General features: G+C 40.1%; 1 protein-coding gene across 2 annotated transcripts; it reads right to left on the reverse strand.

Moving 5' to 3' along the window:
- Positions 1–3,577: 3,577 nt before the first annotated feature.
- Positions 3,578–18,870, reverse strand: vstm4b (V-set and transmembrane domain containing 4b). 2 transcript variants are annotated; one of them, XM_067488408.1, is made up of 8 exons: positions 18,666–18,835; positions 16,370–16,777; positions 8,707–8,760; positions 8,351–8,458; positions 8,214–8,247; positions 7,979–8,103; positions 6,752–6,816; positions 3,578–6,109 (listed from the first exon to the last, which is right to left on the reverse strand). In XM_067488408.1, exons 1-8 carry the CDS (start codon positions 18,715–18,717, stop codon positions 5,984–5,986), a joined length of 972 nt encoding a protein of 323 aa, XP_067344509.1. In that variant the 5' UTR covers positions 18,718–18,835; the 3' UTR covers positions 3,578–5,983. The 2 variants fall into 2 exon arrangements, with proteins under 2 accessions (XP_067344509.1, XP_067344508.1); XM_067488407.1 differs by lacking the exon at positions 6,752–6,816 and having other exon boundaries at positions 18,666–18,870.
- Between the last annotated feature and the right edge of the window lie 127 nt (positions 18,871–18,997).

An 18,997-nucleotide genomic window follows, 5' to 3' on the forward strand; every position in this document is an offset into this window, starting at 1 on the left:
TCGAAATGTTAGGTGTGTCTAGTGTTTAATACTTAACTAAGTGGTTCGTTCTTATTTTTGAGCAATCTGTAATGTGTTTAATAACTGTTATTACATTTTGGAGCAACTTTCGCCTTAAATAAGACTTGTTTGTCCTATTTTGTTTTTTTACTCTCCAAAAAGATTTGTAAGGCTTCTCATGAAGAACTGCTGCCTGTAAATCAAAACAGTAAAGAGCTACAAGATAACAAAGACCAAATCTTTGAACATGAGTATGAGAATATTCAGTAGAGCAGCTTTAATAAAATTACCAGTCAAGGTACAATCATGGATATGTATAACATCAGATGGCAGTTAATACTAACAGAGCAGCACCTCATTGAGACAGGTAAACCTCACTTTAGCTTTATCATTTATCATTCTCTTCACTGACTATGACCAATCTTGATTCTTGAAAGTGACTGTAGCATGATGTCATCCTTCTGAGGATCCAAAAAGGGGTGACAGGCAGCCTGCCGGTGAGACTGAGATGGACTGTTTCTTATTAGTTCTGCTTGGCCTGCAGTTTCATAAAACAACAGAGTGAATCATAGCACTGGAAGATGACAGCAGACCCTGCTGCAGACGAATAAATGTGGTAGTAAAATGCTTCATTGGTTACTGTCTGTTTGTCAAACACGTTCAAATGTGAGATGAAGATGAAAAAGCTGCTGGGTTTAAAACAAGACACAGGCTGTTCGCGTTTGCAGCAGGCTCTGACAAGCTGTTATAGTTATATCTTCTCTAGAACTCTTCATGCATCACCACTACTGCCAACTCTTGGTTTTTAACATCACAAATGCCAAATGATGTCATCAACTCCCACTTTTGATCCTAGAAACTAAAACCAGCTTTGCAGAAATGGTAAATACTAACATTTATTTGACATGCAAAGGGAAAAGTTGGCTTCCCCTTTGGATTCTTAGAGCCACTTTGCCTTTTATCATATGGGAGAGAGAAGAAGCCTGATCTTTTCTTTCCTAATCGTCCTCTTGAAACTGGGAAAACTAGCACTCTCCCTCTAAATGTATAACCAGACTGAAACAATACATATTTTTCATCCAACAATAACTTGAAGAACTAGTGGAAACTGGAGTTAACTTGATAAGTAAATAGTTTCAAAGGCCTGTTAGTTGCTTGTTTTGAGTCTCTTCCTGGGTATTTAGCAGCTGGGAGGCCGCTGGGTTTGGTACTGTCCCAATGGGCTTTTTTCAGGACATGACCTTAGGGTAGTGCTGTATACTTTAGGAATACTCACAGAGAACTGACCCTTCAACACTGGCCACCGGATCCAAGTCACTTACAGGACACACAGTCTGGAACCTTAATCGAACTCCTACTTCCTGTGATTTTCACTCGCTGCAGTCTTTCATTAAGGCCCAGCATAGCTATGCATTAATGTCCCCACACAGGACATGCTGGTTGCAGACTGTGTTTAAAATGCAGTGTATTTCTATGGAGTGAGACGATAGCGTGCACGGGACAGAACGGGCACAGGCACAGACAAGGGTTTAACAATTTTAGGTCTGTGAAAAAGCCTTGTTTCGTACTCAGAGGACACCTTCAAGTTTATCTGCCCCTTTCCCCAGACAAGGACAGAATTCCTGCTTCTCAATCCCTTTTTTTTTTTTTTTCAAAAATTCCACCCACTTCAACATTTTGAATGCTCTTTGCTTTACTTATTTTATGGCTATTGCTATTGGACCACTTCCTCAAAATAATCTACTGACCTGTGTCTTTTTGTCAGCTCCACTTGTTTTCTCTGTGGGCGAGACATTTTTAAAAGCCCTTTCAGGTCCCGTGTCTCACGCACACAGTATGCTTCTTCTCCCTTTTCCAACAGAAAATAAGTTGGAGGTTGTAAGTAAAATAAACATAACATTAAATCTCCCCCTCTCATTACAGTGCCTCATCCGCCACAAGAGTAGCTGACACCCATCCAGGCAGCTAACGGTTGAACCCCCCTCATGTGGCGTGGAAGTGAAAAGTCCAGTGCTTTAGGTTAGGTAGGAGTTCTTGCGGTTGAGTTTAGAGCTATGGCTTGTAATTTTTATTCTCTTGTAAAGGGGTTTGAGTGAGGATCAGCAACATAAACCGGCCGCAGAAGGTCCGACACATTCAGACATGAAGACGTGCCTTGTGTTCATCTATGAGATGCCACAGGCTTTGACACAGTGTCAGGATTTTAGGCCTTAATTACACTGATACAGGTAACTTGATTCAAAAAAAGTGGAAAAATGGTTTAATCTTCTAAACATGCACAATGGCGGAAATAGGACTATATTTTTTTTGTAGAATTAATAGGCATAAAACAATCAGGGACTGAGTGACACTGTTGCCAATAAAGTTGAACTAATTTTGTTTTCAGACACATTCTTCTTAATTGAGTTTGCATTTTCACTGGGATATGTTTGGAAGAGATGATTGAATACAGTTTACAGAAGATTTATGCTTTATCTATCTAGAATAAATCACATTGTCGCAATAATTTTATTAGAAGAGGTGAAAAAGATTTTATTCCAACTTTATGGGCAACAGTGTACATGACTTTGAATGCAACCATAACATATACAACCCTCAGAGAAGAACCAGGTTGCTTTATTTTTACATTTTAAAAAGGTGTTGTGTGCGATGTGCTACTGTAATGTCAGAACAGTTTCACAACATTTAGTAGGTACAATATTTACACCTCGTTCACAGTGTTGGCACTTTAGAGGTGAAACCAACGGGGTTTAGTTGAGGTCATACAGAAAATGTAAAAAAAAAAAAATGATATTTGAGTTCAGGTAGGGTTCATTTGGACTAATTGCACATTAATGTGTTCAACAGTTCAGAATACACAGAACAAATAAATGGCTGGAGCACCGGTGTAGTCAAATATCTGCTTTGTTTAATAGTCTTCCATAGAGTCGAGCACAAGCCATACTAGAAAAACACTGCACAAAGTCAGCTTGGTTGGGCCTGGCTCAGGTTTGAACAAAAATATGTAGCCTGATCCATGGATTTTTATTATTTTAACCACCCATTTACATAATTTCAATAACTAGACTAAAGTACGGTCACGCCTCTCTGTGCAAGATCATACAGGATCTTGCCTCAAATCCTCACGGGCAGCTGTGTCGTTCTCAAACCTTGTCAGTTTGCCAGTGGAGTCCTCTGTGTTCAGGACAACTGTGGGCATCTCCCTTTATTGCTCTTCAAGATAACGACACTTTGGCCTCGTCTTAGAGAAGGTATCCTCAGTTGTTGTGTCTCTTTATCTGCCAGTTTATTATTCCTGATTGTTCCCTACTATGTGGCTGTGATGAGCTTTACCACTGGTAACTGTTTACCAGTTTATCAGAGGCTGGGACCTCCCTGTCTGACAGGTTGTGTGTTTTCTTATCATCCTTATTCCTCCAGGCCAGTTCCTTCTGCTTCGTGTGAATAAACACTTTTGCGATGCAACTTGGAGGAAAATGTCCATAGACATTTCAGCGTGTATTTCAGGCCAAATCACCATTTTATCAAGACATCCCGCTGAAACATGTAGCTGAAAAAAACAGCTCTGTCTGCAAACTGCTTACACCCAGGTTCATATTTATTTCACTTACTGATACACACTGTACAAAGAGAAGCATAAACAGAAATGCTGGAGTGTTGCTAAATCCAGAGGTCAGCTGTGGGCAGGGAGAGGGGAGAGAAAGAGGAAGAGAGCACAGAGGCACAATTCACACACATAGTTCTAGTCAAACACTCCTCTTAAGGACAATGTGGTCTGGTAGAAAGTTTACAGTTCACAGTTTAAGGCATTTTTAGGACACTTCTACCCACCACTTAAAGGTCACTTTCAGTCATTTTATATGGGCATAATACACACGGTGCAACTGAAATGTACAGGTGAGAACACAAATGAAAATCTGGAATGGGGACAAATGAAGATGTCAACAAAAAGGTGAAGGGAATTAACCAGAAGCTTTTTTTTTTGAATTAGCAGTGATTATAATCTAACTTTGTGTAGTACTGTGCTGTGAGGGATCGTTCAGGTGGAAGCTTGTACCCTGGCTGGCATTGGGGGTCAGCTTTCAGGCAACAAGAGCTGTTCGAAGCTACAATCATACAACTTTGTCAATTGTCAACTAGTTTCTTAGAAAGTGGTTACAAATCTTTAAAGAAAATAACATATACATGTTCACTCATAAGTCAACTCTCCGACTACTATCAGATAAATATCTTAACCAACGGGGATGCAGGCTTCAACAGACATGCAGCACCATATGAACTATATTTGGGAAGGGTTTTATCTGCACGAATAACTCCACATAAGATAGTTGAAGTCTTGGGGGAAGGGAAGGATACGGTGCCTTTGTGTCTGGGTTTCAAGTTCACTGTTTGAAAAACTCTCCTTTGCTTTTCCATGGCTCAATCCAGAGGATCATTAAACGGAAAAAGAGACTTAAGCACTTTCACACTCAGATTCATGGAAAGTGAGAAAGTAAAGAGACCATAGCATAAGTATGTGGGAATATAGCCAAATGGTCTCTGGCTCTTATCCCAAACAACGAAATCACTTTAAGGTTTGAAGTAAACTGGGACTTACATTAAACTTCTAATAGTCCTTGTTTGTTCGCGATTGTTGATCAGGTGTCTCAGTTGCTGCCAGTCATTTATTTTGTCTCTTGCTCATAAATCTGCTCATATCTCAAATTGCATGAAGTGTGAAAACAAAATATTACTTTGTTGCTTAGAAATTCTAACAGCTTTCATACACTGCAGTTTGTTAGCATCCATCCATCCTTTACACAAATAAAACGAATAGTTTGACATATTTTACATTTTTTCATATCGCTGCTCTTTGCTGTTTGAATTCACATTAATAAATATGTAAGTGCGGACAGTTTAGCGTAGCATAGCATAAAGCCTGGACACAGGATAAAAAAAGTTCAAAAATACACCTACTACCAACTCTAACTGTGTTCAGGCAGAAGACGAGGGGATTCTTAGAGCCACACCATTGCATAGAGGCTAATAGTAAATTGATCACTGCCATTACGCAGATGTTTACCCAGGGTTGTGCAAACTGACAGGAAGACCTGCCCCCACAAATCGGAATAAATTCCTGCCTAGTCCTAGAGACAGGGGACACCAAAACTTGGTGCTGTAGGGATGATGGCGTTTTTGTAGGTCGAACCGTTTAACCCAAGTTAGTATCTACCTGGTTCCACGCACAAAAAGCCAAGCTGATTTTTCTATTGGGTTTTGGATGATTGCAGAAAATAAGCTCAGTGACAGAACTTACACTTTCAGCAAGGTAATCTGCACAGATGAGCGCAATTTATTTGATTTTTGAAACTTAAACACAATCGGTCCCATGACTTCAGCATCACCACCACTTAACTTCCAATTTGCAATTTGATTTTCTCGATAACCTCTTCTACAGAAGTATTTCTTCTTGTAGTGAACCAATAAAGTTAATGCTCACGAGTTATAAACCCAACAAGGCTGTAAAGTGAGATCAGTGAGTAGACGAATCTCCGAATTCTACATTAACACAAGATCAGGAGAATAAAATGCAATAATCTCTTGACCTTGTCTTAGCCACAGACATGTTCAAATCTCTTATCCAATTGTTATGATGGACAAATCTGAATTAAATCAGCACCATTTTCTTCTATTGTGTTTTATGTCTCATCTACACAGATTCTAAAACAACCCCCCCCCCCCCCCCCAAAAAAGGAAAATAAAATAAAACTTAAACCACGAAACATTCCAGTATATGAAATATTTTGCTTTTTACATCTTGATACTCATAAAAGCAGTTTTCTAACAGAAGCTTAAAAAAAAATCATATGTACAATTTTGTCATAATTCTGGGACATAACGTATTTTTCCCTGCACAAACCGTGTGAGCACAAAACAATACAGTCTATAAATACACAATTCTTTTTTACACAGGGCACAGTTACTAGTGGTGTGTGGGTTTCTCTCAGAGCTGCTGCTCGCCAAAGAGTATCTGAGCATACACTGTGCCGCTACGCGACGCCTTGGGCTCCGGAATCGGCTTCACCAGATCCAACTCGGCGTAGGTCAGATTCTCCTCTACTATCTTCGGCTGGAGATTTGGAGGCAGAGGGGTGAGGCAAGAAAGAGGAGGAGAGGGAGGGAAGTGGTATCAGTGGGGAGGAAAAGTACAAAGAAGGTTGTGGAAGATTTTTATGTAGATCTCCATTAAGCTAATTACAGAGTTGAAAAGTGTTGGCTCAAATGATATTGCGGCGTCATGTGAATACAGACAAGAAATCTTCTAAATAGATTCAAAACATTTTTAGAAACTGTTTTGATTTTACTCCAAAGAAAAAACAAGTGTAGACTCTAACTGTCTACATGTCTCCTCCCTTTGTTTTCCTTCTAGTTTACATGTTAGGTGACTTCTGGGATGATGTTGCCAAAATTCAATTACCTCTCAAGGTATTTTATGCCATTAAAATGCCAAGTTGCCACAGAGCCACTTCGTTCCAGTGACAGCTAGAAAACCTGGCTTATGTGGCTCATTTTATGACTTTGTCCGCTTCGTTTTCTGCAGACTTTCCTGTCACGTTTTGCTTATTCTGCATTATACAGTATGTGGGACAATAACACGGTACCAGTGTGCGTGTACTTCTAGTGTATTTTAATGGGTACATTCCAGATTACTTGACAGTAAATTAATGACAATAAAATTGAGCATCTTATAGATGTCACAAATGTTACTCACCAACACTAATTTCCGTGGTTGTGGTTTTAAAAGTTTGGGTTTTTGTGCTTTGTCTCTGAGTGGAGCTGCAGGGACAAAACACATTTTTAGAGGTTTTGCAGAGATCTGTTTTGCATCCATACATATATATTTATGTGTACAACAAAACCCGGACCTCTTGATCATGACCACAAACTTGACATTGACCCCCTCTCACATAGTGTTTAGGCAGAGAAAAACCAATTGATTCAAAGCCTTTATTTATTTGAAATTTCATTTTAAAGATATGGATGAAACCATGTTACAATTACATAAATGCCTGATCTACTAAAATTATGAGTGGACCCTATAACAATGTACAAGAACCATTGAGAACTTTAGCCAAAATTATCCCCCAGCCCTTTCAGGCTTTAAACATCTTAGCTTCTTTCAGTTCAACGTTTTGGTTTCACTTTAAAGTTGGACATTTTGGAAAATAATCTTCTTCACTGCTTGGTGTCTCCTAAATGTTTTACCACATTCATTAAGACTGTTAATATAGAGGGTTGAACATCCAGTTCATTCCGAGTGACAAAATTGTTGTCATGGATGCAGATCAGTCTTAAAAATACAGACATATGAATAAATGCTGAATTAGAGCCTTTTTTTTTTTTTACCAGTGCGCAGTAGTGATCCTATTGAGTCTATTGGGGCCCTAAGCAGAAGTATATGAAAATAAAACTACTATGTTTAAATTACAATTACAGCGACACTAGCAGCATGTAGCTAACACTGTTTAGCTTATTATATTTAATTGTTATTATCTCCACTGCTCCACCACTATCCTGCTTTTTCTCCTGTTCCTATTTTTTCGCTCACAGAATGATAACTCCTATTCATTTTTGTATCTGGTTTTCATTGTTTCATTAGCACCGAGTGAGAGTCGGGGGCCCTCTCAGGAAGGTCTCCGACTCTTGGAGTCATTGAAAACTTAGCACACAGCCGGTGATGTAGATAGTTTATGTTTTGTCAGCCCCTTGGGGGCCCCCGTACTGGCCTGGGGCCCCAAGCAGCTGCCTGCCTTTCCTGCAGGCACTGAGGGCCTCTGCCAGTGACTTACTGAAGCTAATGGAATAAAGGCCTGAATGTCGTGGCCTCACCTCTCTGTTGTGTTTACAGACTGATTGGCCCCAAGGCTGAGATTTTGTGAGTCATCACTCCAGAAAGATTTCCAGCAACATTTCACAGTAGAGAAAGACTTGTTTTTACCTTTTGCAGGTATTTCTGGTGGCACCTCCTCCTGGTGGTCTCTGCTCCTTTTCCTCCTGTACCTCCTCTCCTTTTTAGGCAGAGCAGGAGACACACTGACCAAACTGGTGAATGTCTCCCCAGAGCTGAAAGGAAATCAGATTACCAATGTTTAATGCAGTTAAAAATAACTATATTACTATTTCTACTAAGATGTCAAATAAGAATTGTAATTATTCTCACAATAAATTCATACCTGTTCTGGGGGCTTTTGACCAAATGGTAATTGTCTGCAGAAATAGAACACATTTAGAAACGTGATAACTGGTTCATAGACAATGGCTATTGTATTTTCAGGGGTCAGCTGAGGATTGTGCTGATGTTGCTGCTAACCTTTTAACCTCTGCTTCCTCTGTATGTACTGGCAGGTTACCGTCACTGTGAACATGCACATGCACAGCAGGCCCACTGAACAGATCAGCACCGCACAAAGGTACACATCTGAAACACACAAACGTGTACGTCAGTCCAACAGCACGTCAGCCTTGTGCCCATTCCGTTGGAAACATGTTTTGAGAAGCTATTCGGGGCACCGTAGTATATGCTTTGGGTTGTGTTCTCTTTGCATGCCAAGGACAAAATCGTGCCCGTGCACCACAAACACAGTCTCACGCACACACACACACACACACACACACACACACACACACACACACACACACACACAGACTCGAAATATGATGACATACCTTCAAACAAGCTCCACAAGCTTTCTTTGGCCTTGGTGGCCGGTAAAACGTGCACTACGTAGAGAAAGAAAGAGAGAAGAGAAACATGTAAAGTCATCACTGTGGCTTTCCCGGCCGCCTGATTACATGCAGGCTAAAGTTAAATACAGCTAACCATAGGACGACAACAATCTGTGGTGGGCCTCCTCCCTGCTAGATCCTGTATTTGATTCACTGTCCAGAGAGCTCAACCTTTACAGCATGATGACGATGACGATGATGAATATCTCATTAACTCAAACATTAGCACTGGGGGCGTTGGGGGCCTCAAAAGTGGTGTCAATAAGACCTCAGTAAATTGGAGGAAAGAAATGGGGGAAATCTATGATTAGAAAAGATAAAATCAAATTGTAATTATTATAGTGCAAAGCATCATTATTGTTGTGCAAAAATATAGATTATAATAAGATACAAACTGGAAACCTATTTGCCCTCCTTTCCAGTTGCCTGCCAGTCAGAACATCATTCATTACATAAATATTTAGGAGATTTTCTAAAAGGGTGGGGGGTGGGGTCATAAGCCAAAGTGTTTCGGGGGCTTGGCAATGATAATGTTGGGAATTTACTCTGTAATTTTTAATGTTAATAGGCAAATTTGAGCTAAAGTTTAAAATGCTACAAATAATCTACATTTAGAAGATAAAGGAAACTTGCAGTATCTTTGAACATTCCAGCATCCAGTCTTTGGAAATGAACTTCACAAATATGAGCACCGGTAATGGACTGAAGGTCTGTGACTGCCTACTAAAAGTGTAATGAGAATTGCAGTTATGTGCTTGATTTAGTTTCCAAAATGTCTGAGAAAAAAAAAATAAAAAAAGTTTCCCATACTCAACGTGAAGTCTCAACCCAGACGCCTTTTCCACCCAACCTGACCACAGCAGTCTTAACACCACTGTACTCTTGCTGAGCTGCTGGTAGGAAGCTCGTGAAGTGACACCCACTAGTGCATCTTGAAATACACCAAACCACGAGCAGCTGACGACGGACAGGCTCGCCACCACGCCGGCTGGAGCCTTTCCCATAGGCAGACTGACTGATAAACCAGCAAGAATGTTTTAGATAACCGCGAATCTCACTTTATCTACACACCAGGACCCATTACAGAGGTCCTCCCTCTATGCATTCATTGTGCAATAGTACTGTGTTATTTGTATTTGTAGACAAAACGGCATCCATGATTTTAAAAACGTGTAATTTTTTTAAATCAGTTCCTTTTGCAACTGTAGTGCTTTCACATTATTAAAAAAATGTGCTACAACAAAATGTGCCTTTACAGACTAACACAAAGTGCCTTGTAGGTCCTTTTCTGTCACTATACAGCTAACAACTGTGAGTCAGGCTTCCTAAATATGTAAGAGGTAGATGAGAAATCTGGTTACTCTTCCGGTGCATGTAAACCTGGTCACGTTCCAGTGACCTGGTTTCTTAAGTGCATGTAACGGCAGTCATTGTGCGGAAACAGCCTGACAAAGGTGAAATTAGAAGTTGTGAAATATCATATTAAAAAAATATCATATTATCTGCGTGTCCTGCTAAGGGCCAACAGGGTGCATGGAGCCGATTCCAGTCGGAGCTGATTCCAGCTGTCACTGAACGAGAACTGGGGTGCCCCCCCTGGACTGGTCGGCAGTCTGTCACCGGGCCACACGTAGAGATAAATAACCACATTCACACCTACACACAAGTTAACCTAACTCCATGTCATTGGACTGTGGGAGGAAACCAGAGTACGAAGAGGAAACCCATGCAAGGGTGGGGAGAACATGCAAACCCCACACACAAAGGCCAAATTGGCAGGTGGAGTCCAAATTGGGACCTTCTTGCTGTGAGGTGGCCACACTACTTTCAAAACTCCCTGTGACATTTCTTTTTTTTATCTTTTTTCCAATCACAAACAGAACACAACCTCCTCTCCTCCCCCTCATCCTACTGCTCACAAGTCACATACATAATCACTTCCACACACCCACAGTTAGGCTGCAACTCTACTGATCATTAGAGTGTGTATTTACATATTATGTCTATTTGTCTAAAACATTATATTTTTATGTCTTCTGAGATTGTTCCACTTTGGCCTCCTTGGTCTTGTTATGTGTATTTATATATATGTTATGTGTCTGTGCAGAAGAAAAAGAAAAAAACTGAAAACAAAATGCCTTAATTTACACAGATGTCAGCAAATCTTTTCATACCTAGTGAATTACCGTTGGTCACTTTCTGTCACTTAGCTTTCCCCTCCCCAGCTGTGCAGTGCCGGTACAAGCCCGGTAGAAATTGGGGAGGGGTTGCGTCAGGAAGGGCATCCGACGTAAAAACTGTGCCAAATCAACATGGGGACAATAATCCGCTCTTGTGACCCTGAACTCACGGGATAAGCCGAAAGGCAAAATCAAAAATCTAAAAACTTTCTGTCACATAGCTTAGTTATTACTGCTATTAATTAAGCACTAGGAACCAATACATATGTCAACAGGGAAAGAATCGCAAGATAAATATTAACTCGATACTTTTATAAATTACAAACTATGTATCTACTAAAGCCACAATTATTTTGGTCCAGTATGTAGTGTATGTATCCTGTAGGTATGTATTTATTTATTCAAAGCAAACTGAAAATTAGTTAACGCTCCAAGTGAGATTTCTGTAGTTATTGGCCTCCAGCAGGTACCTACGAAAATAAATGCATGGACGACATATTTTGTATATACGGTAACACCAGTGTTTCCTTGCTCATTAAAATAATTCACAGTGTAAAGCTGCATGGATTCGAGATGAACTACAGTATCATTTCAACAGACTTGATTCAAATGACAGATGATTTCATTGTACGCTATTCACAACGTAAATCTTCATAACATGTACGAGATTTATGTGGCGTCTCTGCCTCAGGGTCTTTGTAGCCCTGTCACTGCAGCAGCTGCAGACTACTTGTTGGAATAATCACAAATGGTATAAATCTGAAGCACTGTGTGCAATAAAAGCTACTTTTTATCTTTGTCTAGAAAATGTCTTCTTTCTACTGCAGCTGAATGGACGAGGACTGCATGAGACCACAGTGGAAACATGCAAAGAGACATTTTGTTCGTCTGAGCCACAGAGTTCCCTTCAGTTGCCCACACTATTTTGTACTTGTGGCGTTTTTTGTTTTTTTTTTGCCTTAACAAACCCAACAGTGTAAACCTCGATACACAGACTATGAACTGGAGCTAATAATGATGCTCTGTGTCTTCACCATGTACGCAGTCAGTGACTGCTCTAATTTACTGTATTATAAATGAAAGAGATGAATGGAAGTACACTGCAGTGTTGTGTGTCTTGACAAAGATTCAAACCATTCGCCCTTTAACTTCCTGTTGTGTCTTGGCATCTCTTCACCCAAAAATTTGCATCTTTTTGTACATTTCCCCACTTGGTCACTGTGTCTTTATCATGGATATAATCAGGCTGGTTTTGTTGGCTTCCTACTTTGCTTTATTCTCTGGCAAGAAAAGTAATGGAGAGATGTTTGAAGCCCAGAACGTTTGATATTTAAAATTTAAATATTTCCTTGTGGACCAGCCAATAGAGTTGGGGGCATTTATTTATTTTATTTCTAAACCTCTCAAAAATATCCTTGTTAACTTGCAGGTGCCCTTATGTTTTACAGAAATGTGAGTTGAGTTTCTTTATTGCCACACTGAGCTCTTCCCTCAGTTTTTCTATCATACCTCCCCTCTGACCTCTCAGAATGTGTTTATTATAGCAGTAGTAAGTAGTGGGAGTTTTTGTGTGAGACAGACTGTGGAAACACCTGGTCACCTAATGTTACCCAACCACAAGAATTCCATCAGTTTGACGTCTCACACACACACACACACACACACACACACAGGGACTCAGGCATCTGCTGTGTTTCTGAAGTGCGGAACCAGGGGCAGTGGTCCCCAGCAGTTTTAACCCCTCACATGTGTGATAAACATTGCTTTGGACATTCAGAGGGAAAACAAATCGCTGCCTACTGGTCTACTGAACGAAGAGGGAGGTTTTGCTGCCTTGGCTTGTCCTATTCAGTGACTCTGCTTAGATCTTGGACAGTGTTTTCCATGTTTTTGGTACTTAAATTGCAGTTTAAACAGGAACACACTGGTTTAAACAGGAATAACAAAAATGCAACAAATCAGTTTAGTCCTCACCCCGGAGGACATCATCAGAAAATAACCCTGATGATGTCATGAAATATCACGTTTCTAACAGCAGACTCGACTACAAAGTCGGAGCATAAACTTTGAGAATTTACTATTAAATACAAGTCGGTGCTATTTGTGTGCAGGGTGGGTGGTATGAAGCATTTATCAGTAAAGTGCTCCTTTAAACTGGTATGAGCTAACCAAATTCCCATTCTGCCACAATCAAACAATCATCTAAGTTTATCCCCACTATTTCTTAAAATCTGAAATTATAAAATCAATAGAAAATTTAAAGAATGCAATTGGTGGGTCAAAAAGTATTTTTCTTTTAAGTTCTTTTTAATTTCTTCAGGCGATTGTTCAGCAAATCTGCTCAGCCCTTTAAAATGTATCCAGAATATAAAAACAGATGGTAAATTAAACCTGGAAAAAAAATAAGATTCTGATAAGAACAGTTATTATGTGGTTATTAATTTAGATCTAATTTTAACCCACCAAAGCATCTGGTAGTTCAATAAAAAAGATGACTAGTGTTGGTGTGATCTCAACAAATAGTCTGCATCATACTGGAAAGGATTCATGAAGCATTACGGTTGTCATATAAACAAACGTGACTGTATGAGCATCAAAGAGGGGCTGAAAAAAATCAATTATACCTGTTTATGTACAGTATGTGACCAGTGTAATATGTAGTTTCAACAACCTGCTGGAGGTAATGTGGTCTCATTCTAAATTGTGGGCTACTTCTCACAAAAAAAAAAACAAGCTATCTAGTTGTAGTTTCTGCGTCTTTGGGCCAGCGGTGTAATAATTGCACTTTTCATCCAAAAATGTCATCTAAGGCTTTATTATTATTATCCAAACCACAATGAACCGGCACTTCCTTGGGTGAAAATAGCTCCCCACATCCTTGACCACGAGATGTTCACAGCCAGACACGAGGCAGCTGCCCACTCGACTGTCACTGCAGACAAATATTCAAACGTACACTTCCTCAACACGACCGTCTCTTGTTCCAGTTCTGCTGAGTCTCTCTGGACTCCATAGCTGTTCTACTTTTAGGAGGGAAACTCCTTGTTGAGGCCAATGTCAACAGCTTTTAAAATCCCACCTATAAGAACACTGCCCTGGAAACTTTGGTGAGCAAACTGTTTGTCAAGTGCACGGGAACAGTACTGTTGGGATGAAGTTATTATTTAGATGAAGCTTTTTTTAAAGAGATCAAATTAAATTGGGTTTGGGGACTCATGCATTCTAAATGAACAATTACGACAGATTGCGTAAGGCTTGTCATATGACTTAGTCCTCATATTAAAAGCCTTTCTTTTGTTAAAAGAAACATACAATATATATGCAAACTCTAATGTAACATGATGTTTCATACTTAATAAAAGTCAGAATTTGCATTCATGGAGCACATGTTGTGTTCAATCCACTTAAAGTTTTTTTATATGCCAGAGTGTCAGTTTTTGACTCCCTGGGTGGTCCGATTTCAGGTCTCATGCTGTGGCTAATGTGATTCTGGGAAGCTGCATATTGCAGCTTTGATAGCTCTGTGTCAACATGGGTTGACAGGCGTAGCAACAATTACTGTAGAAACCAAGTCGGAGACAAAGGTCTCTCTTTAGGTCTGTTGGGGAACATTTGAATTTTACTCAAATCAGCCACAAATGAAAAGCTCAGAGGAATCAATTCCAATGCTTTTACAGTTTGGCATCCAGTTTTATGAAGCTGAAGTTACTGTGTGTAGTATCTGGTACCAGTGGATGTGTCATCCATTCCGTTGTGTGATCTTCCCATGTGCCAGCGTCAGCACTGAAACCTCACACTTTCTCTGCTCTTCCTCCAAGATCATCTGCTCAGTCAAAGCCACAACGTACTGCAGTGAAGATCGATTTTCTCCCCAGGCTTGGTTTTAACCAATGACATTTCCAAAATCAGAAGCGGGATGCTGCTTCACTGACTCTTTAGCCAGATGAATTAAATCATCCAGTTGTGGTCAGAGAAACTGCTACTACAGGAGACACACTGCTGCTCCCTCTGCTTTTTTTTTTTTTTTTGCTTTCTGCAGTGATTTGTTGTGTGTATGTATTTGGGAGGACTAAACACAATTGTAAATCTGAGGTTGTCATCTTCATGACTGACTTTGAACTTTAACATCGCAGCAATATTCCGTTGATAGTTATTTACACCTAAAATGGAGGATAAAAATACATCTTGTAGCATCCTGCCCAGCCTAATTTATGACCAGAGACTAAAAAGTAATTTTGGAAGAACTGCTAAATAATAAAAGACCAGTATTTAATAAATAGTTCCAGTATATGTGAACTCTGGGGCTGATTTATATTTAGATTTCTGGGTTTAACTACTTTAGCTGTGTTGACGAGCATTTCTTCTTAAAGTTGGCAGCAGATGCACTGTGTAACAGTAGATGCTGTTGGTCTGTGAGCTACCATTGGTCTGAATCACTTCATCCTGGCTCAGTCACAGGACAAAATATGAGTGTTTGGAACAAACTGAGCAGTACACAACTAGTTTGAGCAGCTTCTGTGGAAGCACTGAAAACTTCATTAGATGTGACATAAATCCAAACTACTTCAAACTATTTGCAGTCACCTTGAATGTCTCAGTGTGTTACTTACTCAGAAGATTTTGGGTGAAGTAGCCCTTTAAGATACTCTACTAGCCTTTCACCAAGACATAAACAATCATTTCTGCCTCTCTTTAACGTGGACATACAGTATACGTTGACCTGTCTCCACTAAGATGGTGTTGTTCAAAAATACTTAATAGGTGCCTTCACACACATGGAACTTGCTTCTTTTGGTTCTAGAGCAAGTAGTAGCATGTAAATGCCATCAAACGTTCTTTTGACTTCCCTACTTCTAGCTGACAAATGCCTCCAGGTGACATCATTTGTCTTGTTGCTCATACTACGGAGTGTGGAATCATTGTCAACCTGCCTTTTCAGAGCTCCTCCAGATGACATTTTCTAAACTTGTGATGGTCCCCTCCGGGGTCGCCACAGTGGAATGTGTCCCGCACATTGATTTGGCATGAGTTTTTACGCCGGATGCCCATCCCGCTACAACCCTTCCCACCTCAACCCTCACATTTTGTTCGGAACCGGCACCAAGTTGGCCCTTGGTGACTGGGGAGGGCATCGCTTGGTGGGGTGGGATTAGAACCTGTGGCTTTCTGCATCCCAACTGAGCGCTCCACCACTAAGCCACCAGGCCCCCAATACATCATCTAAACTCCTTATGATATAAATGTCACTGGAGGATTTGATCTGGAGAAGTTTTTCAGCTAGAATCAGAGAAATATCTTAATTTTGGGCAGTCAGAGGGACATTGAAACACATTAATGTACATTTACACCCTAACCAAAAGCCATAGAAAGCAAGTCGAATATTGGTGCAGAGTGGAATCGAGTGTTTGCTTGACAGCCCTCACCTCTGAGTTCGGTAGCAGCAGTGCAGTTGGACGAGGCCTTCCACCGGTCCTGGTGCTTTTTAAACTCCTGCACTCGGCACATGTAGAGCCCCTGATCTCCCTCAGACACATTCAAGATGAGCAAGTCAAAGATCTTTCCTTGCTTCACCACTGTCATCTTCAGTTTGGGCCATGGGAAGCTCTTTGTGTAGTTGCCATAGAAACGGGCCTTTCTCATGTTGACACGGGCGATGAGGAGTTCGTCCTCCAGCCTGTCTGTGCTCGCTGGTAAGAATGTCCATTTTACTACGGGCAAAGCTGTATTTCGACGCCGTTGGGACACAGCACAGGAGAGTGTGATATTTTGACCCTCCTGGGCCACCGTAAAGGGGGAAGGGGTGATGGTGACGTTGATGGTTAAACACAAATCTGGAGAAACAAGTTTTATACAAGTTATTATGGAAACAATTTTTAATGTCAAAATGTTTGGTGTGTAGCACCTCACGTTCAGTCACAACAGCTAAATTGTTTAGTAAGTTCGCTGAAACACGGTTACAAAATTTCAACGAAGTACATGAAGTGTGTCTATATACTTCCCCTACTACTTGGCTGATATCTATATGATGATATGAATAATGAGCTATAATACGCACGTTTTCTGCCAACTGAATCAGGAACATGCTGTTTTCTAACTGTAGCATTTTACTGTAGAAATCAATTAAAGTGAACATCGTTGGAAGTTGCTACTCTGATTCACTTGCCATTAAATATAAAATAGTGTGTAATTCTTGGTATGTCTAATTTACATTTTACAAATTAGATGGAGTGTACTACAACAGAATGTACTGTATCTGTTATTAGTAATCTGAAACTCCAATCTAAAGAGGTCAGCGACAGGCCTGACCGTCCAGTCTTTTTCTTTGGTATTAGCACTTGAGAAAAAAAAAACAAAACACTTACACTTATTTTCCACGTGCTTATTTTACTCTGGATACTCTGACATCAGATGATGTTTCCTCAGTTGTCACAAAAAAGAAGAATATTTTCAAACTCAATTTGTCTCAACACCTTTTCCATGGTCAGATATGAGCTCTACAAACTGTTTGTCAAGTGCACAGGAACAGTGCTCACATCAGAAGATGAGCACTTAAAAGTTAAAGTTATTATTTAGATGGAGCTTTTTTAAAAGAGATTTTACATAGACTGTGTTCACTACTGTACCAACAATAAACCCATTTCGTGAAATGTTTTCTGAGGAACAAAAGTGTAAGGGTCTCTATTGCTGCTGTTCACCTTTTTTCTAATCTAACATGGTCCTTCACGTACTCATTGTATAGTTATTTTTAGATCATGTGATTTTGTTTGGGGGTCTTCTGATCAGTTTTAAAGTTTCTGTAGAGTTAAATGAAGCTCAAAACAGGAGTGAATTTGTTTGCCTGACAGATGGGGGAGCTTTTCAGTACTTTTCAACTTGACGCCTGCTTGGCCTTAAACATGTCACTTGACCACTAACGCAGCACAAAGCAATGACGCTCAGCACAACACACACAGCCCAAAGTTTGGTTCAGAAGTGGAAGCTTTACACTTTCTCTGAAATCCTTGCTCTGCAGGGCTCATGGTGGATTTGTTGTTACTGAACAGTGTGTTTTCCTCTCTCGGACATTTGTGTTGAGTTTTTCATGTCACGACACACACAAGGAACAAACTTCATTGCTGCATGTGCATGACGATATACATACACCATCTCTACAAATTTATAATTCACACTTTCCAGTTCATAAAGTGCAGCATGTAATTAAAATTGCTTCCTTTACTGTACAGGCTTCGTCTTTCATTTGCATTTAAAAAAATATAAAGGAGTGGTAACCAAAAATGTTTTGGTGTTGGGTTTAATTTAAAACTCCAGCCTGTAGACAGATACCTGAAATCACTGTGAGTTAATGCTGAGGTGATATTGCAAACTCTGTTTTTACTTTCAAACATTCTCAGGAAAACCATCAATTTTCACGTTGGATTTCTCTCTCATTTCTGAAAGCATATACAACTCTGATGAACTTGTTACTGCCTTTGCCAAAACGCCCTGAAATCTCAAACAATATTTTAGCAGAAACAAGACATTGCATAGAGAATATACGTAGAAGTTTTAGTTAAAAGACAATCATGTCTAAGTAAAAATGTTTTTTTTTGTATATTTTCATCAGCTCAACATCCTCCCTGATTCTCAAATGCTTTGTCCAAAGCTTCTTTGAAAACCGATGGAAAACATTTTGTCTCCACCACATCCACGTTAGTATGAAGCAAAATAAACTTTTCCTACCTCCAAACAGAACACGAGTCAGGAGAGCGAAGACCACAGAGCAGATCTTCATTTTCCACAGCTGCAGCCTCCATAAACTTGTAGTTAAATGCTTGTTGAAGAAAAGAAGCCCCAGGTTCCCTCCTCCTCCTGTTCTTCTTCTTTTCTTTTTTCCCTCAGAAGAGGAGTGTAATATGAAACATTGGACGCTCTGTTTTTACTCAGAGCCTCCCACCGGCCCCTCCCCACCCGTCACACGCAGTGAAAACACATTTGGCAGCCTCACATGCACACGTACACGAACATATGCATGTGCACACAGAGCAGATAGAAACACAGATAGGTGGCCATGT

The sequence above is a fragment of the Channa argus genome, chromosome 20 (genome assembly GCF_033026475.1).
Source record: "Channa argus isolate prfri chromosome 20, Channa argus male v1.0, whole genome shotgun sequence".
Classification (NCBI taxonomy): Eukaryota; Metazoa; Chordata; class Actinopteri; order Anabantiformes; family Channidae; genus Channa; species Channa argus.